General features: G+C 41.9%; 1 protein-coding gene across 1 annotated transcript; it reads left to right on the top strand.

Annotated features, from left to right (window-relative positions):
* Positions 1–866: 866 nt before the first annotated feature.
* LOC129705850 (testis-specific serine kinase substrate-like) lies at positions 867–27,103 on the top strand. The gene is made up of 9 exons (XM_055649695.1): positions 867–1,222; positions 1,894–2,026; positions 2,704–2,787; positions 5,354–5,700; positions 15,050–15,244; positions 18,977–19,135; positions 22,344–22,479; positions 24,630–24,754; positions 26,750–27,103. Exons 1-9 carry the CDS (start codon positions 1,089–1,091, stop codon positions 26,889–26,891), a joined length of 1,455 nt encoding a protein of 484 aa, XP_055505670.1. The 5' UTR covers positions 867–1,088; the 3' UTR covers positions 26,892–27,103.

Below are 27,103 nucleotides of genomic sequence, written 5' to 3'. Positions count from 1 at the left end.
TGGCCTGGCCAAGCTGGCCTTCCTTGAGTCACGGCGCAGGGCGGAAGAGGGCTTTGCCCGAGCCAGATGCTTGCCCCTTTTTTGGGGTTACGTCCGTGCCCGGGTGGTGTTAAAAAGAGATATAGTTGTATTGTAGTTATTTAGTATATTTGTAAGGATTACAACATAGTTGTTTGAAAATTTAGTGTCTAGATAATTTGGTGAGTTTGTACTACGGTGGTGGGTGTGTTACCACGGTTATCGTGATCCTAATTAAATAAATTATTTTTGATTCAAACAAAAACAAACAGATCACAGCGCTAGCGCAGAAGGGAGCTCCTGGCGAGCTCTGCACAGCCATGCTGGAGGCGGTCTTGCAACCGTCAGAGTGAGCAAGGACGTCAGCCATCGCAGAACCGTCGCCCGAGTGAGTGCCGGCGGTTGGTCGGTCAAGGATGTGCCACCGAGAAGAAGAGGGACCTGGCGTGGGGGGGGGGCGCAGAGATCAAAGAAGATCCTAGCATGGGGGGGGCTGCGGAGAACCAAGAGGAACTCGGGGAGGGGGCGAGGTGGGCAGAGGGCCATCGGGGCTATATTGAATACTTTTGTAACTTTGTCGGTGCCCCAATGGCGACACTTTGACACATGACAATAAAGTGTCAATCAATATATCAATCAATCAATGATAACAACCAGTGGGATTTAAAAATAAATTCTACTCAAATCCTGCCTTTGGCAATTTGTCAATTTAATTATCTCAAAGCTGGCAAACTTTGACAAGACTATCCCAGTTCTGATTATTACAGAGGTGTTCATCACTGGAATTCTGCAGGTTCTGTGACATCACATAATGTGATTTTAGAACTGTACTTGTCTAAGTTCTGGCAACGTGCCTTTCAAACAACTTTTGTTTGATGTAGCCCAGATGTGTTCCACAGTCTTCTAAGCTGTGAACTGGAAGAGAGATGAGTGAGACGATCCTAAGGCCAACCTTAACTTGTTTACTGCCAATATCCTGCTAAGTTTTGTTTTGGCTACTTAAATGAACAAAAGATTTCTAATTAAAATGAAAACTTTGCAATGAGGATTTTTTTTTAAATCTAATCAAAATGGAAATTATTTTCAAGACTATTTGGCAGTCCCTAGAGTTTGAGAAGGGTGAAGTTGAAGAAACATGCGTATGTCCCGAGGGCCAACAAATATCTTCTGAGGAGTTTGATGAAACACAAAGTGCTTTGAACTGGTAATGCAAGTCTTCAGAGAAATTACTAATAAGATTTGTTACACAAATCATGAATTACAGTTATAATTTGATGTATCCCACTTGTTTTAACAAGAGCTGCAAGAACAGCGCTGGGCGGCATGGTGGCACAGTTGCTGCCTTACAGCACTTACAGTGCCAGAGGCCCCGACTACTGGTGCTGTCTGTATGGAGTTGCACGTTCTCCATGTGACCGCCTGGGTTTTCTCCGAGATCTTCGGTTTCCTCCCACACACCAAAAATGTACAGGTTTGTAGGTTAATTGGCTTGGTAGAAATGTAAAATTTCCCTAGTGTGTTGAGGATGGTGTTAACGTGCGGGGATCGCTGGTTTGTGCGGACTCGGTGGGCTGAAGGGCCTGTTTCCGCACTGTATCTCTAAAACTAAAACTAAAACAATATTTAGCTGCTCTCAATGACAGTGTTAATGACAGATAAAGTTGTTTACTCTCCCCCTCCCAGCTTTGCAAATAAATGCAAGCATCTCAAACTGAACTTTTGATGGAAGATTTAGCTCATGGAGGGATCAGAAGTACTTTATAATGGTGTAGCTGGATCTATTTCTATATTTATTTGTAAAATAACTTAAAAAATCTGAAACTATTTGTTTGTTTTATGGCTTCCTTATAACATTACTATCCTCTTGCTTTGCAGGCTGTACAATTATACAGTTGGTTCTACACCTGACCCTTTGGACATCATGTGGGTTGGGTTGAAACGAACTTATGGATGCTCAGATATTTCAGTCAAAAGTATTATCAATAATGCCAAAAAGAAAAACCAAGAGGTACATGCAACTGAATAGTGTTTGCAGCCTTGGTACAGTCTTTGATTTATTTAATAATTAAATAGTCTAAAAAAAGAATCATAGTGCTGGAGTAACTCAGCAGGTCAGGTAACATCCTTGGAGAACATGGATAGGTGATGTTTCAGGTCAGGACCCTTCTTCAGATTGATTGTGGTGGGGTGGGGTCAGGACAAAGCCTGACAAGTGAAGGGTGGTTACAGATGAGGAGGGGGTGGAGAGGTTTTGGTAGATTATTGGATAAAGGCCAAAGATGAAAAGACAAAAAGTGAACTGTGAAGCCAGAGGAAGGAGTACAGGTAGAAGAGGAGGGGGAAAGAGAGAAATGGATGTGAGTCCAGGTGGGGGACAGGGAAGAGATGGGGAAGTGGGGTTGTTTGTAGGTTATTTAGGTAAAATTGGAGAATCCACTGTTCATACCATTAGGTTGTAAGCTGCCCAAGCATAGGTTGTAAGCTACCCATGAAAATGTCTAGTCAATGTAACAATGATATTTTGCTTCCTTTTTTTGGTCCCTTTCACTACTTTTGTACCTTAGATATATTTCTGCATGAAGAATAAATTAGACTAACTAATGGTGGGCCCACCGATTCTCTCCATATGATTGCAATATCAATTGATTAGTTTGCCAGTACATTGACATCTCTTGTTCCTTTTAGTATGAGTGCGAAGCTGTTGAAGCCTCGGTAGATAGCATACAGCGGAAAGCAGCAGCTGTGAGGGAAAACTCCTCTCTGCTGGAGGTAAGTACTTAGTATTCAATGAAATATATTTGCAGCAAGTTCGTAGATTCAATGCAGGAAATGCAGTGGCTAATGTTGCATTAATCAAGCCAACCCACACAGCAATGCAACATCCTCCAAGCTAGAGAATGTACCATCTTCCCTGGAAAACAGTGCAATAGTCCCTTTGTACTATTCCAGAACATCCAATGGCTAATTTTGATAGCCTTTAAAGTATCAATGGATGCCACATTGTTTTAAAAAAAATATTTGTATTTATTAGAAGTACAGTAAATTACAGTAGTACAATCCAGATATATCTTATTACATTTATTGTACCCCTTCATTTTTGAAGCTTTAAGGAAAGATATTGATAAAGAAAGTAGAGAAAGTGAGAGAAAGAAAGTTGTGTTTGTGTAAAAGAGTGATCAATGAGAAAAAAAACAGAGACCCATTGGTTAGAGAAAAGAATTAAGAAATAGACCCTAGAAAAGAAAGGAGGAAAAAGGAAAAAAAACACAAAAAACCCCAAAGCTCTATTATTAAAAGCGCGCAAATAGGATATACCAACTTCATATTTTTCCTCCTCCTTTACCAGATCCTGACACCATTTCTTTTTTGAAGTACTGTTGCACCTTATTCTTGTAATAAGTCGATAAATGCAGACCACGTCTTTTGGAAGTGGTCTGATTTGCCTGCAAGGGAGTCTCATATCTACCAGGTGTAATGTTTCAAACATATTTGAAATCCACATATTTAATGTTGGTATAGGAGCGTTCTTCCAGAATTTAAGTATAAGCTTTTTTCCCATTATTAGCCCATAATTACATAGATTCTTTTGAAACACATTTAGTTCAGGGATACCTTCCATTGTTCCAAAGATAATCCATTCAGGTTTTGGTATCAGTTTTATTTTGAATAATTTTGTAAAATTCAGTCCAAAATTTTTGAATTTTTATACAAAAAACAAATGAGTGCGCTATGGTAGCTTCTTGAGATCGGCATTTATCACAAATAGATGAAACGTTAGGAAAAAGTTTACTTATTTTGGTTTTTGAATAGTATAATCTATGTAAGATTTTGAATTGTATTAGAGTGTGTCTAACGTTAATCGAGCATTTATGCACATATTGTAAATGTTTATCCCACCTCCCTTTTGAAATTTTTATAGCTAGTTCTTGTTCTCAGTCTCTTCTAATACCGTCAGTTGAAGGTATTTCAATATTTAAAATAATGTTATACAAGTATGATATTAAGTTTGCTGATTTAGACTTTGTCTTCATTACTTCGTCCAGAAGGATGCCACATTGTTTGATGGAGTTTTTACCAATGTCAATAAAAGAGATTCCTTTGTCAGTTTCCAAAGCAAATCTCTTCAGTAACCTTCCGCTGTAAACTTGCAGCCGTAAGCGTTTTACAGAGGTGTCTATTAAATTACCTTTGGGGTGGTTACATGTAAATCTCTACGGTTGGACCTGAACACACAATCCTGTGACTAAAAATGGAGAGTGCTTCAGCAGCTAACATGTCAATTGTATGAAGAGTAATTCTAATTATTGTTTTTTATTTTGGTGCCTTATTTTAACAAACAACTAAATAAGACAGAAACTCAAATATGGGAGATCCTTTTCACATCCACAAGTGGTTTCAATTGGTCTTACAGCAAATTGGTTCACAAAGATTCATATTTATTATTCAGACTGGCTGGCAGTTCAGGTGGATGATCCAGAGTAGCCCAGTTGGACATTTCCTATATCACCAGCCAAAAATTCAGCAAATTCATTTTAAATAAGACAGACCCCAGGTTGCATAAGAGTTCTGTTTGTGAGTGGGGGGGGGGGGGGGGGGGGGGATTATTTTTCTCAGTCACTAACTGGTCAAGGATGCATCTTTCCTCCGAGCTGCATCTTCACCTCCTCCTCGTGGCCTACCGTCTGGATTGGCGCGGGAAATGCTGATTACGCTCTGTGGGGATGTTCATGTTAAATTCTATCGTGTGTTGTGTTATTTTTATTCGTATGGCTGCATGGTAACCCAAATCTCACTGTACTAATTGGTACATGTGACAATAAATATAAACTTGAACTTGAAACTTGAAATAGTTTGCACGTGTCAATAGAAGAGATTTACTTGACAGTTTCCAAAGCAAATCTCTTAAGTAGTCTTCCACTATAAATCTTGCGCTCACGACGGAAATTATGTCTAATTGATTACTTGTGGGGAAGCTACATATAAACTTTTTTTTTGAAGATTGTTTGACTTTTGAATTAACTGGCTACCCCACTTCAATAACTTCTAAAGATGTTTGCATTTCTGTCACTGACTTTCTTACCTTGAGAAATTGCTTTAAATTTATGAGAGTTTGTATAAAGTTGGATTTTTGCAAATCAAGAAGTCTGTAATCTGGGGAGCTCCTGTATAAGTGAATTGTGTCAGGTATTTAATGCAGAATTCTTTCAAACATTGCCAAATAAATTGCCATAACTCGAAGTTCATATAAATGTTAGTAGCAAATGCATCATTGCTATCACTGCTTGAAATATCGGGGTGAAAGATCCATCACAATCTTATTTCTTCCCCATGACAGTTAAAATTGCGACAACTCTGCAGACGTATCAAAGAGGACACCATGAAGAAACACAAAAAGATTAAAGTCGATCTGAGCAAGAGACTCAGAAAGCGGAGTCTTACTGATGAGATTGGGTCATCAAGCTATCACAACCCCAATGAGAGTTTATGCCAGACACTTGAATACGTAGTTGCCACTATGTCTGACCTCGAGGTGATGATGACAGACATTATAAACACCATTGAGGAGGACCCCAATACTGACAGAATATCTGAGAAGGATCCCATGACATCCAGGAAAGATTCTGAAACTCGAAACATGCCACACAAGCCCAAATCTTTATCATCTGTGTTGGAGGAAGTCAGGTAACCACATAATATACAACCATATTTCTTCATTACTATCTTCCCATCATAATCTTTAATCTCCTTGTTTATTGAGTATCTATTTCACTCTGCTTTAAAATTATTTTAAAAACTGTGTCGATTGCCCTCTGCACCCGCTCCACTCTTTTAAGACCCCAAAGAACCCGATATGTTTCAATCAGAGGGGCATGGTGACACAGTGGTCGAATTGCTGCCTTACAGCGCCAGAAACCTGGGTTCGATCCTGACTACGGGTGCTGTCTGTACAGAGTTTGTATGTTCTCCCTGTGACCATGTGGGTTTCCTCCAGTGCGTTGGTTTCCTCCCACATTCCAAAGACGTACAGGTTTGTAGGTTAATTGACTTTAGTAAAAATTGTAAATTGTCCCTAGTGTGTAGGATAGTGCTAGTGTATGGGGATTGCTGGTCGGTGCAGACTCAATGGACCGAAGAGACTGCTTCCATGCTGTATCTGTAAACTAAACTAAACATATTCAGTTCCACTCATCTAAATTCCAAAGGAAGCAACGCTTTCCTGTACAACCAACCATTCCAGGTATTAGTCTAGTAAACCTCTCTGAACAGCTTCCGGTGATATCAGGAAGCGAATAGTGTAAATTGAGCTCCATGTAACCCAAGCATAATCCATCTGGTTTTGTATTCAGTTGCCTCAGCAATAAACAATAACATCTGTTAGTTTTCCTAATGATTTGAAATATCTGAATGCAAGTCCTTTGCGAATTATGTACCAAAACATCCAGATCCCTCTTCATTGCATTAATATGTTAAATTAGCATTGAGCAATTATACAGAACTAGTATGTTTGGGACAAATGGTCCATGCCATTAATGTTTCACACAAGCCTTTTCCCCACTCTTGCTTACCTCAGCATTTGCTTGCAGTCCTTTCTCCCTGAAGTATTTGTCCAGTTATTCTTCACAGCAATGCAAATCAACAAAATGATCTTATGTGTAAGTGAATGCCACTTTCTAATCGAGAATCTGGGTAAAAAAAGCAGATGCTTCTGAATTTAGTATTATTTATCAGTGACACTTTTGTATTCATGTCTCCAAGGTTCTCCCATAAGAAGAGATATTTCCCTGTCTCCACTCAAACCCTTTCCTGATTTTAAAACGTCTCTGCAGATTTTTCCAGCTTATCCTCCTAATTATAACCTCACAATTCCAGTATTACCTGCATACAATGTTGTTGTACTGTTTGTTGCTCCATTATACCTTTTTTTTATTATAAGGCAGGGATCATTACTCTAGTGCTACCCAAGTGTGGTCTAACCTTGTGAAAGTTCTTTACAACTTTAACCTAATTTCTTTACTGTTTTGTTTCTTCACTTAAGGGAACCAAGTGATCGATTTGAAACACTTGATCGCAGAACTGCTTGGGAATGCAGATATTGAGTACTCCTTTACATTTATGCGGAAATCCCCAGATATGCAAAGCAGCTGCCAAATTGTAGAAATGGCATTAACCATTTATTATTATTAGGATCAATGACATGGGGTCTGCATATATAATATTAAGTGCTTTAGATATTTTGAATGACACTAGATACATAAACATTGCTATCTTAACATTTGCAACTTTAGTTTAGTTTAGAGATAAATTGTGGAAACAGGCCCTTCAGCCCACTCTGAGTCCGCACTGACCAGCAATTCCCACACAATAATACTATTCTACACATGCTAGGCACAATTTACAATTTTAACAAGCCAATTAACTACAAACCTGTAGGTCTCTGGAGTGTGGGAGGAAGCCCGAATCCTGGAGAAAACCTACGCAGGTCATGGGGAGGGTGTAAAAACTCCATACAGACAGTACCCGTAGTCAGGATCGAACCTGGGTCTCTGCCGCTGTAAGGCAGCAAATCTACCACAGCGAACACCGTGCTGCCCACTTAACCTTAAACGTAAGCCAACTTAAACCCCGTCTTTCATAATATTTATAGAGTATCTCTCTTCCAAAGAAATATAATACTAACTGAAATGATCCAGTGTTTGATAACTGAAAAATGATCTTGCATAGCACTCCAGTGCAACTAGCAGAACCATAATAGTCCAATAATAATTTATATTTAAGAAGTATATTTAATGAATCACGCACGATTGCTTCATTGGAGCACAATGTACACAAAAGAAGGGAGCAAGAGGACATGCTGAGTGTCTGAAAATAAATACAACCACACTTTCGACAGAATTGAAGACATGAGTAAATCCATTGGTTCAATTCTATACATATTCCACAGCATTACCTTATAGCTGGTGAAAATTATTGCCCATTGACATACTCCCATTCAAGTTAAATGTTTATGCTGTTTCCAACGAGAGATGTCAGCAATGGCAACTTGGATCACTCTCCACTTTGGCTGTAGTTGTCCTCAAATCAAGCTCTGGGTTAGGTTTATTCATCTCTTCACCAGCAACCAACCAGAGTTCTATCTGTGCAATTGAGTGAAGCCCAGCTTTTCCAACAATGGCTGGAGTAAAGTGACTTTACACATAGATTCAGGCAATGGATTTCATCTTTGAACAACTTTAAAACCAGACTGAAAGGTGAAAGAATTGAGATGCACTGCATTGATTTCAATGGTGTGATATTCTGAGTTTGAATCTATATGTGTTGGAATTTGTGGCAACTCCATTGTACATCATTTGTATGTGATACCCTGATGAGGAACCTGTGCCAAATTCATTCTACCATATATTCTATTTGAATTAGAGATAGAAGATGACCCTTTGGTGCAAAAAATTAAATTATGTGTGCTATCTTATGCCATCTTTGCCCTCCTCTTTCCACTGACATAGTTTCTGATTTTGTGCTGTTAAATCAGATATATTATATTCCCTGACAAAACAGCTTGGCCAAATTAACGGGACTTCGGTGGGCCAGGTAACTGCTCAGTAGCTAGCGCCTCTGCAGTGAAACTAGAGACATAGTTTGAAAATTCAAAGCAAATGCAGATGTTGAAATGAGCAAAATATAAAATTAGAACTAATCGCCAGATTACAATATAAAGAGAGAAATAGGGTTAATGTTTCAGGACCCTGAGTTTCTCACGTTTCCGTCTTCTACAGTAAATGGATGATACATGCCAGGAGGTGGGTTTCAAATATAAACCCTTCTAATAACTTTTTGTCTTTTCCTCTCTAAAGTTCCTTCAATGCCACTGGTATGCCAGATGTTCTATTCCCTCCGTCGCACATTTTTCACCTAAAAGCAGGAAACATTAATGTAGGGATTAATAACTGCTATGTTTCCCAACTTCACCTCTCAGGCCAATTCAAGTCATCTCCCACTAACTTGTGCAATTTTTTAATATCTGATGTGATGTGATGCTAATGTTCATAGAAGTGCCGCCTTCACTTTATTATTGCCCCGCTGGCAATATTACTTTAGACTTTGGGATACAGCGTGGAAACAGGCACTTCGACCCACCGAGTCTGCGCCGACCAGCGATCCCCACACAGTAGCACTATCCTACAAAGGACGATTTTACAAATTTACCGAAACCAATTAACTTACAAACCTTTATGTCTTTGGAGTGTGGGAGGAAACCGGAGCACCCGGAAAAAATTCATGCGTTCACAGGGAGATTGTGCAAACTCCATAGTCAAGATTGAATCTGGGCCTCTGGCGCTGTAAGTCATCAACTCCACCACTGCTCCACTACACCACCCTATTACGTGGTCATTGATGGAGGGTTTTCGCTTTTGCTAAATCTGAGTAAGGGGAAAATCACAAATAATATTGAAACAAAGTGTTATTTTTGCCTCTGTATATTTAGTTTTGGTTTAGTTTAGAGATAAGCGAGGAAACAGGCTTTTTGGCCCACCGAGTCCATGCCGATCAGTGATCCCCGCACATTAACCCTATCCTACACACACTAGGGGCAATTTACACTTATCAAGACAATTAATTTACCTACCTGTACGTCTTTGGAGTGTGGGAGGAAATCGAAGATCTCGGAGAAAACCCACACAGTTACGAGGGGAACGTACTAAGTCCATACAGACACGCCAGTAGTCAGGAACGAACCTGATTGCCATTAATACTAAGGCAGTAACTCTACAACTGTGCCACCGTGCCACTCAACATTTATTCGATAGAAATAAATTAAAAGCAACAGAAAGCTCATTCCAACTTAGTAAGGATATTTATAAATGCTCAAAAGACTGCAATTAGAAACCAGATAACTGACTGTTTCTTACTGTGCTTTAAAACCGTCTAATGCTGACAGAACTGAACAAGAACAACTAAAGGAGTTTGTATGAAAGTTGGATACTTGCCAATTTTGTGCATGGAGATTCGTATGGTTTATGCAAAAAAGCTCTGGTCATATACAGTCTCACTGTACTGTGAATACAAAAGTCCCTAATCCATGCCTGGCGATTGCCATTATTACTAAACAAAAGTTGACTGTGAATCTAACTATATGCGGGATACTGAAGAATGAACCTCTCTGTCTTCAGAACATAGAACAGTACAGTACAGGAAAAAGCCATTTGGCCCACAATGTCTGTGCCAAATGTGTTGTCGTTAAATTAATCTCCTCTGATTGAATGTGATCCTTATCACTCAGTTTCCTAAAGATCCAAACGCCTCTCAAATACCACAATTGTGTCTACAACCACCACTGCTGTTAGCGCATTCATTCCATCACTCTTTGTACAATAACTTTTTCCACACATTTCCTTAAAATTCTGCCCTTCTCACCTTAAAGCTGTGTCCTAAAGTTTGCGGATGACACTAAGCTGGGGGGCAGTGTTAGCTGTGAGGAGGATGCTAGGAGACTGCAAGGTGACTTGGATAGGCTGGGTGAGTGGGCAAATGTTTGGCAGATGCAGTATAATGTGGATAAATGTGAGGTTATCCATTTTGGTGGCAAAAACGGGAAAGCAGACTATTATCTAAATGGTGGCCGATTGGGAAAGGGGGAGATGCAGCGAGACCTGGGTGTCATGGTACACCAGTCATTGAAGGTAGGCATGCAGGTGCAGCAGGCAGTAAAGAAAGAGAATGGTATGTTAGCTTTCATAGCAAAAGGATTTGAGTATAGGAGCAGGGAGGCTCTACTGCAGTTGTACAGGGTCTTGGTGAGACCACACCTGGAGTATTGCGTACAGTTTTGGTCTCCAAATCTGAGGAAGGACATTATTGCCATAGAGGGAGTGCAGAGACGGTTCACCAAGCTGATTCCTGGGATGTCAGGACTGTCTTATGAAGAAAGACTGGATAGACTTGGTTTATACTCTCTAGAATTTAGGAGATTGAGAGGGGATCTTATAGAAACTTACAAAATTCTTAAGGGGTTGGACAGGCTAGATGCAGGAAGATTGTTCCCGATGTTAGGGAAGTCCAGGACAAGGGGTCACAGCTTAAGGATAAGGGGGAAATCCTTTAAAACCGAGATGAGAAGAACTTTTTTCACACAGAGAGTGGTGAATCTCTGGAACTCTGCCACAGAGGGTAGTTGAGGCCAGTTCATTGGCTAAATTTAAGAGGGAGTTAGATGTGGCCCTTGTGGCTAAGGGGATCAGGGGGTATGGAGAGAAGGCAGGTACGGGATACTGAGTTGGATGATCAGCCATGATCATATTGAATGGCGGTGCAGGCTCGAAGGGCCGAATGGCCTACTCCTGCACCTAATTTCTATGTTTCTATGTCCTCTAGTCTTTGAGATTTCCACATTTGAAAAAAGGTTCTGACTGTCTGCCCTATCTCTGCCTCTCACAATTTCATATACTTCCATCAGGTCTCCACTCAGCCTCCAGAGAAAACAGTTCAAGTTCCTCAAACAACTTCTAATACCCTCTAATCTAGGCAAACTCTTCTGCACCCTCTCCAAAGCTTTCACATCCTGAGTAGAACGACTAGAACTGCTCAGAGTACTCCAAATGTGGTCTAACCCAAGTCTAATAAAGCTGCATCATGACCCCCTGACTAATATACTCAATGCCCCGATTGATGAAGACGCGCATCTGGAACACAAGAACACATACGCCAGAATCCTGTACATTGACTTTAGCTCAGCGTTTAATACCATCATCCCACAGAGACTTGTGGAGAAACTAACCCTGCTGGGCCTCAACACCACCCTGTGTCACTGGATCTTGGACTTTCTCACAGAGAGACCGCAGTCAGTCCGTGTTGGCAAGAACACTTCAGGCTCGATCACGCTGAGCACCGGCTCCCCTCAAGGCTGTGTGCTCAGCCCGCTGTTGTTCACACTGCTCACACATGACTGTGCTGCCAGATTCAGGGACAATAAAATCATAAAGTTCGCGGACGACACTACAGTGGTGGGACTCATCAGTGGAGATGACGAAACAAGGTACAGGGAGGAAGTAGAACAACTGGTGGACTGGTGCGGCAAAAATAACCTGGAATTGAATGTCGAAAAAACTAAGGAGATGGTTGTCGACTTCAGGAGGGCGCAGCCAGAGCATACACCGCTCAACATTAGTGGCACTGCAGTGGAGAGTGTGGAGAGCATAAAGTTCCTCGATGTGCAGATAACGGACAACCTCACCTGGTCCAGGAACACCACTGGGACCGTCAAACGGGCCCATCAGCGACTGCACTTCCTGAGGAAACTAAAACAGGCCTCACTCCCCACCAACATCCTCAGGACTTTCTACAGGGGCACGGTGGAGTCTGTACTCACGTACTGCATCAATACGTGGTACTGCACCTGCAACTGCTCGGACAGGAAGGCTCTGCAGAGGGTAGTGAGGGGAGCAGAGAGGATTATTGGCGTCTCCCTACCCTCGGTACAAGAACTGTTCCAGAGCCGCTGTCTGAAGAAAGCACAGAGAATTGCCAAGGACAAACTGCACCCCCTCCACACACACCTGGATCTCTTGCCATCAGGCAAGAGATATCGAAGCATCAAAGCCCGGACTACGAGGCTGCTAAACAGCTTCCTACCACAGGCTGTGAGGCTGCTAAACAGTCACTCTGCACTCACAGTCACTTGACTTGACTCTGCGGCTGGCACGGACACTTTAATAACTGGCACTGGCCACTCAAATCAGCGGCCCCGGACATTTTTTATGATTGGTTTACTGTTTTTAACATTGTGTTTTTTACCTGATTTTAACTATTTATTCTGTTCCATCAGGGACTGGATTGTTTTTTTTAGTGTTATTATGTGAGAAGTGTTTTAAATTTCATGTGCGAGGCTCCGCTATTCACTGGGAAACGTCTTTTCATTTTGCACTGTACTTGTTGCTTGCAAGATGACAATAAAGGTTGATTGATTGATTGATTGATTACCACTCTATCTACTTGTGTTGCCACTTTCATGGAGCTATGGATTTGGACACCATTTCTGGCTTCAAAGAAACTGGAATCAAACATATACTCCTACTGCTCTTAAATGGCATGTAATTCCAACAGCTTTGCTGTGCCAGAGAAGAAGAATATTGCTCAATGAATACATGTTATCCGTTAGCAGAAAGTTCTGCCTTCAACTTCTGACTACATAACAACACCAACTTAACAACACCAAACATGAGCACTTAGCACAGAGGTTGGAGATACCAGAGGATCATTGCTCTATTGCTAACATCATGGTATTCAAGTGTAGCATTGGGTGGATGGAAAATCCCAACTGGATTGCATTGCCTTTCGTCCTATTTAGATCCAATTTTAAACGTCATGTTCTAATTTGTTATCCTTCACCTCTCGTCCTGATTATTCAATAGATTTCTTTCAAGATATGGCTCCAAGGACATCATTTCAACATTAAAATTCCCTCTGGTTTTGTACCCCTCAAGTTGGTGCATACTCAATTTTTTAAGTTTACAAAAAGTCCTGTTGTTTTGCCCATGATTTAATTACTGTTGTAACTAGTAGTCATACAGCATGGAAACAGTCCCTTTGGCCGACTTTCCCACACTGACCAACATGTCCTATCTACACCTGCGTGTGTTTGGCCCATATCCTTCTAAACCTCTAAATCAAGATCCTGCTACAATTTTTGACAACCATCTTCACTATCTACAATAACACCCACTTTAGTGTCATCGGCAAACGTGCAAATCATGCCATGTACTTTCTCATTCAAATCATTGATATAGATGACAAATACCAATGGGCTCCAAAACCAAACCCTGAGGCACACCATTAGTCACAGGCCTTCGGTCCGAAAAGCAATCTTCCACCATCACAATCTGCTTCCTTCCATGAAGTCCATTTTCTATCTACTCAACTATCTTCCCTTGAATCCCATGGGATCTAAACTTCCAGAGCTACCTACCATGTGGAACCATATTGCTGAAATCCATATATATAATGCCTACAGCTCTGCCTTCACCCACCTCTTTGGTCACATCAATGAAAACTCAATCAGATTCTGATCAATATGATCAGAGCTTTTTTTACATAAACCATACAAATCTCCATGCACAAAATTGGCAAGTCTCCAACTTTCATACAAACTCTTTTAGTTGTTCTTGTTCAGTTCTGTCTGCATTAGACGGTTTAAAAGAATGGTAGGAAACAGTCAGTTCTCTGGTTTCTAATTGCAATCTTTTGAGCATTTGTAAATATCCTTACTAAGTTGGCATGAGCTTTCTGTTACTTTTAATTTATTTCTACCGAATAAATATAATACAATGAAAAAATTAAAGATCCTCAGTGCAAAAACAAAAATTGAACTCAATTTGGCTGATGTGGATGAAGGTGGTGAATGGAGTTAAAAGTTTATTTTTAAAACCAAAAAATCAAACATAGTTATAGTTTCAACATTTTCTTGGGCTTTGGAACATGAGAGACTGCAGATGCTGGAGTCTAGCAAAATAAAAGGAGAGATTCTGGAGGAACTCAGTGGGATGGGCGGCGTCTGTTGACATTTTGGGTCGGGACTCTTTATCTTGACTGAAGGAATAGAAGGGAGATAGCTAGTGGAAGAATAGGGAGGAGGATGAACCTGAGGTCCAGGCTGAGTATTAGCAGGGTTGATCTGGAGCCTAGGTCCCTAGGGTGCTCACCAACCCTTGCAGGAGCAAGGGGGCTCCCTCATGTCATCACCCGGCTGGCTGAACATGGTTCCAAACATTTCATTGCTGGTCGCCAATTCCAGTCTACTACAGAGGATCCTAAGACTTGGCAAGACATGGGCCCTGGGCACTTGAACCCGACACCCAGTGTGCCATGAGAACCCAAGCGTAGGCTGGATGGACACAACCCTAGGCCGGATGGAGCCTACTGACCATTGCGTACAACAGCTTAATATTATTCATGAAGTTTAGAAATGGGAAGGGTTAAGGAGAGAGAAGGGATTTTTCAGATGCTCCATATGCTGACTACCAAATCTCTGTGATTGTTTCAGGAAGACTCTGGTGGATTTTAACTCGGAATATCATGAAGATGTTGCCCTGACAGAAGAAGTGTCCAAGCAGACGGACAAAATCAAAGAGAAGATGAGCTGTTTATTGAACCAGTGGGAGGTCAGTCAAGAGCAAGAGTCCAGTTTGCATAAAATGCTTGGAGACTTCAGAAATGAAACAAACGACATTTCTATCAGGTAACTCAATGAGAAGAATGAACTTGTGATCATTTGATTTGATGGGATGGGAAGGTGATGTGGGAGAAGGAGATCATGTTATGATCCTGGTGTCTCCCTGCTGCCATTCTTGCCTGACAAAGGCAGGAAGGCCCAGAATACTGGGGCCCCATTGGGATGGGGACACTGTTTTAACCAAGGTCCCAGCTAAGGAGCACGTGGCCTCCAACCCATCGTGGCCATTTTTACAATTGAAGTTTAAGTCAGCAACATGTAAAATGAAGTGGGTTATGAAATGTGTTCCCACCCTAAGTCTCCCCGAGTCCCTGACTTGCAATTCCCTTAATTGCAAGGATGTAACACTGAGACAGAACTGTGTGATATATTTAGTGAATGGTGCAACAAGGTGTAATTAGCTATCTTAAGAGTGAGTTGATTGTTATAATTTGAAAGTGAGTCATCTAAATGATGGTCCTTGCACTGATCAATCCTTCCATTTTTGTTTTATTCTGTCTGGAGTCAGTAGGCCTGCAGTTATTGAACATTTTTTTGAACAGTCATTGGAATGAATCTCCATATGGGGGTTAACAAGAAATTGATACAATTTTTATAACTGAGCCAAGTGAAGTATTTTCTGCCAATAGGCGACAAATCCAAAAGCCGAAATCCGCCTGAATTACCTGGCCTGACTGGCTGGAGTATCTCAGATGATATATTAAACAGTGCAGCTCTGAATGCAGTGTACTGATCTTGAAATGAATGGGATGAAAATGAACCAGTTTAACTGTAAGAACTAGTGCTCATTGTTGTGATAATCACCTAAAATGTAGAAAGCATTTTATCAGGATGCATCACAGCATGGTTTGGGAACAGTGGGAACAGCTCCATCCAAGACAGCAAGAAATTGCAGAGAATTGTGGACGTAGCCCAGACCATCACACAAACCAACCTCCCTTCCTTTGACTCCACTTACACGCTGCCTCGGCTGGGCCACCAGCATAATCAAGGGCGAATCACATCCCGGTCACTCCCTCTTCTCCCCTCTCCCATCGGGCGAAAAGATATAGAGGTGTGAAAACGCACATCTCCAGATTCAGGGACAGTTTCTTCCCAGTTGTTATCAGGCAACTGAACCATCCTACCAACAATTAGATAGCAGTCCTGAAGTACTATTTACCTTATTGGAGACCCTCGGGCTATCTTTGATCGGACTGTATTAGACTTTATCTTGCACTAAACATTATTCACGTTATTCCCTTTATCAGGTATCTATACACAGTGGATGGCTCGATTGTAATCATGTATTGTCTTTCTGCCAACTGATTAGTATGCAACAACAGCTTTTCACTCTACACATGACAATAAACTACTCAGAACGGTACCGTGGCAACTGATTACTAAAAAGCTGAAGTTGGGAAACCATTTCAGTGAAGCCATTGAAATGCAGTTCTACGCCCACTTTGATCAAGCACAATCCAGAGGTCTTTGAGCAATAAATGTGGCATTTGCAGCCTAAAACCCGAATAAATTATCAATAATTATACAAATGCAGTAATGAATTAGTGCTGACACTACGTTTGGATGATCCTAGACAGTGCCTGAGGGAATCGATGCTTCCGTGAGCAAGCAAATAAGTATTTCCATGCAAAACTCTTCAATGAACACAATCTCACTTTTGACTGTTGCTATGGAAATGTCATCTATAAATGCACCAGTATTTCCATCAATACAGGATATAAACACACATGTTGTACATCTTCCTGCAAGTAATTGCAACATTTTCTTTATCAGGCCTGATTCAATAGATAGCACGGGTGGTTTTAGCAGAAATATTTGCCAATATTGTCAGCCATTCATCTCACTGCTTTAGCACCACATGTTGTACTAATCGCATGAAGATGGGACTCACAGCGTCTGCTACAAAACAAGAAAATAATTCATATTTCAGACAACATCAGCGCATAGATGTCCCAGCAACATCTATTATGTAAAATAATATGTGTGTTATGATTGTGTTATAATTTGTTTGGTTGTTTTGTTGTTCCGCGAGCATTGCCACTTTCATTTCACTGCACATCTCGTATGTGTATGTGACAAATAAACTTGACTTGACTTGACTTGACTTGAACAAGACAAGGCATCTAATAAGCAATCAGAGGGAGGTACGTGATGCCTCTTGAAGTAAATGACTACAAAGTATGTACTTAAAATAGCAAAAATGGTAGGGCAGCAAAGGGAAGAATAAAAGCGGCAATTTCAAGACGGCTCTGATGACCAAAACCTTGAAATGAGCACAGATGTGGCTGCAAACTGCATATTGCTATTATGTGAAAAGGGAAATATGCAACATAGAGACAGCAAAATCTCATTAATGAGCAGCAACATAATGTGACACACTTCTTCAGATAAAGCACTGGAAATATTGGAGCAAGTCTTCACTGATTGTGCCACCAAGATTGTAGATGATTACATATCTATCTCGCCAGGCAGAGATTGGTAGAAGGCACTCAAGCTTGACCTTAAAAATGTGTTCAGTTTCAGTGCTCAGTGTTGAGGAGGCTCTTGTTGAAGAACACAGATTTGTTCAAAGATTCCTACAGTGGCTTTGAGGGGAAGATTTGCATTCAGGACTGTTGTTAGAAATAAAAAGAAAAAGAGACGAAACAGTTACAATGAACCAGCTATACCAGATTTACAAGTCCAATCACTTCATCAATCTCCAAATTCCCTGGAACCTCTTCATTAGTGATTGCATTGCTTGTGTGGTTCTCAAATCATCGTTAGTTATTGACGGATGGTCATCTGGCGCACAATTTGCATGTGTGATCTCAGTTCACTCGTGTGATCACAATTCACTTGTGTGATCACATTTGCACTGTTGGTCACTGATTGCACATTCATTTGTTATGTTCTCTTCCACTGTATTTTCTATCCCATGACCTTGTTCACCACTAACGTTAGACTTTAGAGAAACAGTGCGGAAACAGGCCCTCCGGCCCACCGAGTTTGCATCAACCAGTGATTACCCCGTACACTAGCACTATCCTACACACTCGGGCCATAAAAGTGACAGAAAGCCCGAGCACCCGGAGAAAACCCATGGGGAAAACACAGGGAGAACGTACAATCTCGGAACAGAGAGCACCCGTAGTCGGGATCGAACCAGGGTCTCTGGCGCAGTAAGACAGCAGCTCTACTGCCGCGCTACTGTGCAGGTTAATTGGCCACTGTAATATTGTCCCGAGTGTGTTGGGACTGGATGCAAAAGTAGGATAACATAGAACTAGTGTGCACGGGTGATGTATGGTCAGCGTGGACTCATTGGGTTGAAGGGCCTGTTTTCATGCTGTATCTCTAAACTAAGCTAAACAAAACTAAACTAAATCATCCTCAACGTACTAACATAACCAAACCTTTCTACCTCTGTTGCAGCTTCAACAAGCTTCAGGATCGGGTTTCCATTCTTAGGAGAGAGTATTTCTACCATCCAGCTTGAATAACCTACCTCTAACTTTACGATAATGTTTCCTCTACCTGGACTCCTCTGTGGGCTTTCTATTTGCTGCTTCCAGCTGAAATTAAAATGTTGTCCCTCCCTGCAAATGAGATTAGAACTTTACTAAATCTTTGCAACCTCTGTGCTAAAAGGGCACATCAGAAACACCCAGTATACTCTTTAGTACACTCAAACCGGTCTGCCGTGTACGCCAGAACCAGAAGCTAACCAAGTGCTTTCAACCAATTTTCTTTCAGCATGAATGAATCTTCTGATGCTATATCCAAAATTGCATCGGACACCAATGATCTCACGGGAATTCAATCACTTTTAGAAGCTATTTTGGTTGAACTACACAGAGCCAATGACCTGAGTCAGAAAAGTAGTTACTTACTGACCAAGCCACAGAGTGGAAAGTGAGTATGAACGTAAGGGAACAAAGCAGAGCAATTGAAATGTACTATGCCTTGATTTACTGCAAAATATTAATAATATTACCCATCTTATATCTAGAGGAATTTTGATTGGTATCAATACACAATGTGTTTGATTCATGGCAATCTCTAAATGGAGAAACATCAGCGTATAGGTACAAAGTTAATTGAAAGTGACACAGGAAACAGAATGGTGAAGATATTATTCAAACTTGCCTTCATCATTCAGGGTATTGAGAACAGGAGTTGGGAAGCCATGTTGCAACTGTACACATCAACAGTGAACACCGCATTTGCGGTACTGTTTTTCTTGCCTAGTTATAGGAAGGATGTCATTAAGATGGAAATGGTACAGAAAAAAGCCTGTGAATGTTTCTGGGACAGGAGGAACCCTACAGTGCCGGACGACTACCCTTCTTCACACCCTGCCTGTTGCAAAGACTATCCCTAATCCCAATTCCATCTCCAGCGCAACTGCTCTCAAGATGAGGTGCTCCATACCAGGACATCTGAGATGCCCTCATTCTTCAGGGAATGAGGGGTCCCCTCTTCTATCATAGATGAGGGGCTCATACGTGTCGCTGTGTCCTATAGTTCTGCTGCTGCCCTACCCTCCCCCAGCTGCAACAGGGACAGAGTCCCCCTAGTCCTCACCTTTCACCCCATCAGCCGTCGTATATAGCACCATCTCCAACATTTTCAATGGGATCCCACCACTAGTCTCATCTTCCCATCTCCACCCCTTTCCACAGAGATCGTTCCCTCCGCAACTCCCTGGTTCACTCATCCCTTCCCTCCCAAAGAAACCCCTCCCCAAGAACTTTCTCCTGCAACCACAGGAGATGCAACACCTGTCCCTATCCCTCCTCCCTCGACTCCGTCCAGCGTCCTCCAACATTCTTTTCAGGTGAGAGAGAGGTTCACTTGCACCGCCTCCAACCTCATCTCCTGTATCCATTATTCTCAGTATGGGCTCCTATTTATCAGCGAGACCAAGTGCAGACTGGGCGATCATTTCGCTGAACACTTATGCTCGGTCTGCCTTGGCCTGCACGATCTCCCGGTTGCCAAACATTTGGACTCCCCTTCCCATTCCCATGCTAACCTTTCTGTCCTGGGCCACCTCCACTGTCAGAGTTAGACCACATGCAAATTGGTGGAACAGCACCTCATTTTTCATTTGGGCAGCTTACAATGCAGCGGTATGAATGATGATTTTTTTTCTAATTTCATTCCCTGCATTTCTCACTCCTCCTACCTGAGTTCCACTGTTCGCATCCCTGTGTCTTTTTGTTATCATCTTTTCCCCAGCTAACAATGAGCCATTATTGGCTTCACCCTTCCCTGGTCATCTGTTGCCAGCCTCATTTGTTTTGGCCTTTTCCTACCTCCCATTCCACCCCCCCCCCCCAATGTTATTTTCAGTCTAAAGAAGAGTTCTGACCTGAAACATCACCTATTCCTTTTCTTCAGAGATGCTGCCTGACCCACTGAGTTGCTCCAGTACTTTGTGCCTATCTTTCTTACAGACCCTTTACAGAGATGTTTCATAAATCGCCACAAAGATGTATTCTGTTGGGAAAGAATGGCTCTAACAGAAGTATGTACAGTCCAGGCTAACTAAAGAATTTTAGGGAAGACATCATACTGAAATAAAAAGCACACAAAGTTGCAGGATTGGAAAACTTTTAGAAACATCAAATTGAGAGGAAAATAATATGAAATAGGCGAGGAACGAGTTTCAGAGTAAACTAAATAATGTAATAATATTGTATATAATAGGAGCTTCTTCAGGTGTATAAAATAAGAGAATAGCTCGTTGGTTCCTTGGGGGATGAGATGAGAATTAATAACGGAAGATAGTGAAATGAAAGCAGTTCTGAATAATTAGTATGTATTGGTCATTACAGTACAAAACACCAAAGCATTGCAATAATAATTAATTAATGGGATACAAGAAAGGAGAATCTTAAAGCAATCTCTATCACTAAGGAAAATGTACAAATAAAACTATTGGGGTTAAAGATTTATTTGACAAGTCCACTGGACTTGTTGGCCTACATTTTAACAGGAGTGGCTGCAGTCAAAATGGATGCATTCATTGTTATCAACCAAAATTCCCTGGTTCATTGGAAAAGTTCCTCAGAATTGGAAAGGTAGTACCACACTTAAAGAAAGGAGTGGGACAGAAAGCAGGAAACTAATAGCCCTGTCCTATTCCAAGAGCTCTCCTGAGTTTAAAAAAAAAATCAAACTCGTAAGCATGGAAAATGAACGTAGCGGGTATGTCGGAGCTCGGGGACGTCTCTTAGTACTAACGGCAGGAAGACTCGCTAACGGCAGGTAAGCATGGGGAGACTCGTGAAGATTTTTCAACATGATGAAAAATGTCCACGAGAGCCCCAAGTTCCGACAAGTGGCCATTACCGTAAATCTCCGAGTTTGAATCAGGGCAAACTCAGGAGAACTCTTGGAATGAACTCGTACTGTGGGACAGGGGTTTAAGGGCCAGTTAGTCTTATCTCTGACATGGCTTAAGGTCAAACGGTCACTATATCCTTCCTCAGATATAGTGCCCAAAATTGTTCACAATATTCGAAATACGCCCTTAAGGGCCTGTCCCACTGTACGAGGTAATTCAAGAGTTCTTCCGAGTTCTCCCTTGATTCGAGCTTGTGTAATGTACGTAGCGGGTACGCAGGGGCTCGTACGAGTAAAAAGTAACAATTTTTTTCATCACGGATATTTCTTTACTCGTGGACATTTTGTACAGTGTTGAAAAAACGTAACGTGTTTACTGGATTTCCTGAGTACCGACCATTACGAGCCGCTATGTGACATCCACGAGCTCCTACATACCCACTGCGTACATTACACAAGCTTGAATCAGGGGAGAACGGGAGAACTCTTGAATTACCTCATACAGTGGGACAGGCCATTTACCGGTACTGGTGCCTTAATGCCTCAGCATTACATCTCTCTTGGATGGGCATGGACAAGTTGGTCCGAAGGGCCTGTTTCCCTTGTGTGACTCTGAGACCCTTCCATTGTTAATTGTTTTTACATAATTATTGCCTTTCTATCATTTTTATTCTGTAATTCTATCATGTTTTTCTGAGCTTTTGGACTGAGGGCACATCTTCCAGCGAGCCCTTGTTTACATTGGTTCCATTCTCTCCTGTCTTGCTAGTGTCCTTGAATGCTGCTTCAGTGCAGAGGCGGTGCAGCAGGTTCTGAAAAAGTCAACATCCTCGATAGCAGAGGAAATTCACCGCATGGAGGACAGTACCTATAAGGAAGTGAAGAGCTGGAGGCAAAAAGTTGAGGTAGGAATAGCAGCGGTTCCTGGAGAGAGGCCATTCTGCCCTATGAGCCTTTTCCACCATTGTTTTAGTTTTACAGACACAGCATGGAAACAGGCCCCTTGGCCTACCAGGCCCCTTGGCACCCCAGGCTGCCTGTCCCGCCGAGTTACTCCAGCATTTTGAGTCCATCTTTGGTTTAAACCAGCATCTGCAATTCCTTCCTATATATTCATCCAACTGCCTTTGGTTCCTGTCTTTTATATCCTTACCAGACAAACTCTATCAATTCCAATCTGAAAGACTCGGAGTCCCAGCACTGACTTCTGGTTAAGGTGCTTTCTAATTTCCCTCCTGAAGAGCTCAATTATAATTTTAAGATAATTTCTCCCTGTTCAAAATTGCCTTGCTAGAATAAATTATTGCTTTGAGTCCAACTTGATCAAATGTCTCCAGCATTTTATTCCACGATCAATTAATCCAGTAGAAAGATGGCCATGTTTACGTACAATCGCTTTCTCTGTAGCCCTGCATCGTTCTGGTGAATCTTTCCCATTACATAGAAATATAGAAACATAGAAATTAGGTGCAGGAGTAGGCCATTCGGCCCTTCGAGCCTGCACCGCCATTCAATATGATCATGGTTGATCATCCAACTCCGTATCCCGTACCTGCCTTCTCTCCATACCCTCTGATCCCCTTAGCCACAAGAGCCACATCTAACTCCCTCTTAAATATAGCCAATGAACTGGCCTCGACTACCCTCTGTGGCAGAGAGTTCCAGAGATTCACCACTCTCTGTGTGAAAAAAGTTCTTCTCATCTCATCTTACCCACCACCAAAGGCAAGCATAGCCTACCTGAGATATGATGCCTTGGATCAAACCAATTTTGCAGGTTGGTCTGGCCATGGCTCTTAATACCGAAGCTTTTCTTTCTTATTTATTAAAGACAAAATAGTCTATAAATTTATGAACATGGAAACTTGCTTAAGGCTGATGTATGGCCAAAGTGCAAATCAAATGTGATGAATTAAATCAGCCAGAAAGTATTACCTAAGTTTAGTCATGAGCATTATTTAAATCATTTTCTTTTATCTTTACAATTGACAAATCAAACCAATTCAAGTATAATAGGTAGAGTGAAGGAAAAAGGTACAGAGTGTAGAATATAGTTCTCAGCATTGCAGCATAACAATTCCAGAGACCAAGTCTTGTCCACAATAAGGCAGAAGGGAATTAAGCTGTACTCTAGGACAGTTCAGAAGCTTGATAAGGGAGGGGAAGAAACTGTTCCTGAGTCTGACGACACATGTTTTCAAGCTTCTGTATATTCTGCCCAATGCGAGAAGGGAGAAGAAGGAACAACTTGTGTTGGAAAGGTCCTTGATTATGCTGGCTGCCTTCCTGAGGCAGATGGAGTCAATGATGGGGTGTCTAGTCCGTGTGATGGACTGGACTACATTTACAACTCTCTGCTATTTCATGTGGTTTATAGAACATGTAGAAAATGATGAGCGGTCCCAGTGGATAATGGGACGTTGTTCCTTTTGGTGAGGAGTTGATGACCACAGGTCACATGATTAAATGAAACAGAGGAGAATGAAGAACAACATGAGGAAAGGTCTATGTCTTGGAAGGAACTGCAGATGCTGGTTTAAACCGAAGATAGACACAAAATGCTGGAGTAACTCAGCGGGACAGGCAGCATTTCTGCAGAGAAGGAATGGGTGACCATTCTTCAGACTGTCAACGAGAGAGGGAGATACATAGATAAAGAAGTGTAAGGTGTGAAAATGAGACAATAGAGATCAAGGAAATTAGAATAGATCATTGTTAGCTGGGAGAAGATAAAAACAAAGCAAACAAGAGATAAAATGTAATCGGAGACAGTCAGACTGATTGGAGAACTGGGCATGGAGAGAGAGGAAAAGCAAGGGTTACTTGAAAGAACGATCTGTGCAAGTGTGTGGAATGCAGTGCTCCCAGTTGTGGAGGCATGTTCCACAGTGGTCTTTAAGAGGTACAAGGATAGATATATGGAGAAGAAAAGCTTGTAAGGCTGTGGAGAAGAGGTTGTGGACAGTTGCTCTTGGAGAGGGCTGGCAGGGACGTGAGGGGCCAAATAGCCGCTTTCTCTGCAATAACCATTCTCTGATTCTGTGATCACCCATAGGACTTGCGTCACCAGCTGCACCAGGAACATTTTCGTTGCTGCAGCATGGAATATGAAACTCGTCTCATCAGAGATGAAATCATGCAGTTACAGACGCATCTGTTCTGCGAACAGTCATCTGAAAGGTATGCACCATGAATGCACTATCTGCCTACAGGTTCTAGGTTACTTCATACCGGCTGCTTAGTGTTAACAAAAAATAGATTTTGTTTTCTCACACCCTTCTTTGATGAATACAATCTCAACACAATACCTGTTCTTCATATTTCTGAACTAACGCAAGGGGCATTGGTCTGCAGGAAAGTTTCCACAACCAAGTCTTGTCTCCAAATACTCCCTTTTCGAGACCCTTTGTTAAGACCCTGTCCTGATGCAGATCCTTGACGCAAAGCATTGAGCATTCCTCCGTCTCCACGGGCGCTGGCTGATCCGCTGAATTCCTCCAGAAGTTGCTTTTTTTGCTCCAGATACCAAGATCTGCAGGTTCCCGTGTCCCATTTCACCTCATCTGGTTCAAAGGTTGCAAATTCGTCCATCTCTGCACAAGTCCGCCCCCTTGTGGATGGATAAAGCAGGATTTGAAAATGTCGGCTTAGGCACATAAGTATAAATAATTAGCTCCTAAATGAAAAGCATTTGTGCATTTCATTCATTGATTTTATAATATTAAACCGCTCACTGACTCACCATCTTATGATATGAGAATATGGGAAAGACAGATTTAATAGGTAGAGTTTTATTCAGTCACTATTTACCCTGTCATATTCTTCTGTAGGCTTAGATTTTCAAGAGGCTTGATGTATAATTAGTTCTTCTTCTCAATTTAGCCACTCAGGGCAGGTTGCCAACTTGAGACCAAAATATTAGGGCATTTAATCAGAACACAGATGTGTATTCTCCTGCTAAATTCTGCACATTTTGGAAACCGCTTGCGCATTGTAGTATCCATGAGTTTCTTTGTGTTGCTGTAAGCACACGTGACTTGGTGGAGAGGGAGCTGTACAGAACATCCTTTATTTACAGCAGTAACCCTCAACTAAACAGTAGTGTCAGGAACAACAATGTACCAAGATCATACCATGTGGTGCATTCATTACATTTGAGCCTGAAGAAGGGTCGGCAAACTGGAGGAACAGCACCACATTTTACACTTGGGTAGTTTACAACCCAACAGTGTGAACATTGAATTTTCCAATTTTTAGGTAACCTCCAACAACCTCCCCCCCCCACCAGCCGCCTCAACCAACCCCTTTATCCCCCACATTCCCTGAGCTCGCACCTATTTCTCCCCTCACAATCTCCCCCCTCCTACATTTCTTCCTCTGGCTACACATTTTGCAACACTTCAATCCACCTGTGTCACACCTTCTGCTCTAACCACTGGCCTTTGTTTCAACCAGCTTTTTAAAAAATGTTTCAAGGGTCCTACAGTATATTTGTCCCAAATGCAGCTGCACAGTAAAATTTGTTTTGCATAGATTACACATGTTGATATATTGCACATGACGCATTTTTTGCACCATTATTCAAAGTACAAAGTCCGGTCGGCCCGCACCCTCGCTCGATGTACTGGAGCAGTTCCCGTGAACCAAAGTCCCACTCCTCGTCTGGCCATCTTTGTGTCCCGGAGCACCTCCTGCAGCAGACCTTGCAGGCGCTAGAAGCATTACCCCGTTTCACCCTCCCACCGGCCCCCGTTGCTCTTGTCCAATGTCTCCGGCTCCCTCCCGGTTCCACCGTCCGACGTGCCTTTGGGTATTCTCCCATCAAACCCCCCCCCCTCGCCTTTTATCCAGACTCTCCTCTCTCCCAGCTATCTTTCCCCCAACTCCATCTTACGATCAGTTTGAAGAAGGATCCTGACCTGAAAGGTCACATATCCATGTTCTCCACCTATCCATGCTGTCTGACCCGCTGAGTTACTCCAGCGATTTGCGTCCTTTTTCTCGGGTATCAATATAGCGCTGTAAATGAGCTTTCTCAATGCTGAACACCTAGATATTTCTTAGAAATAAAAACTGGGCCAATGTTTTCTGTTGTTTTATTTATAACTACCGAGCCGCCATTAATCTTAAACCTCTGCTCTCTCATCCCGCTTTCCCATCCGTTACTCAACCAAGTTTTAAAAAGTCCAACACCGAGGACATCTTCCGTAAAATTTGTGAAATATGTGATCGCGTCCAAGAACTCAGCCAGGGGACTAGTCATCCTTTACAAGATAAAAAAAGCAGCTTCACCGTGTCCTCAGTGCAGAGGAGCTGACTGCTGAAACCTTGAGTGATAAATAAGACCACTGGAAATAAACCTCAACAAGGAAATCTAGGATTTCTGTCTCCATCCTGCAGATTGAAGCCTGCTTGTGTAAAATCTACTGGACGGCATTGAAGTATCATTGCTCTTTATAGTTTAATTTCCAAGGTCAGATAATTACCTGCAATAAATTCTGTCATAGATAACCGGCTTAATTGATGCAT

The sequence above is a fragment of the Leucoraja erinacea genome, chromosome 18 (genome assembly GCF_028641065.1).
Source record: "Leucoraja erinacea ecotype New England chromosome 18, Leri_hhj_1, whole genome shotgun sequence".
Classification (NCBI taxonomy): domain Eukaryota; kingdom Metazoa; phylum Chordata; class Chondrichthyes; order Rajiformes; family Rajidae; genus Leucoraja; species Leucoraja erinaceus.
The sequence above is the reverse complement of the archived record's forward strand: the minus strand, read 5'-3'. Positions and strand labels throughout refer to the sequence as shown.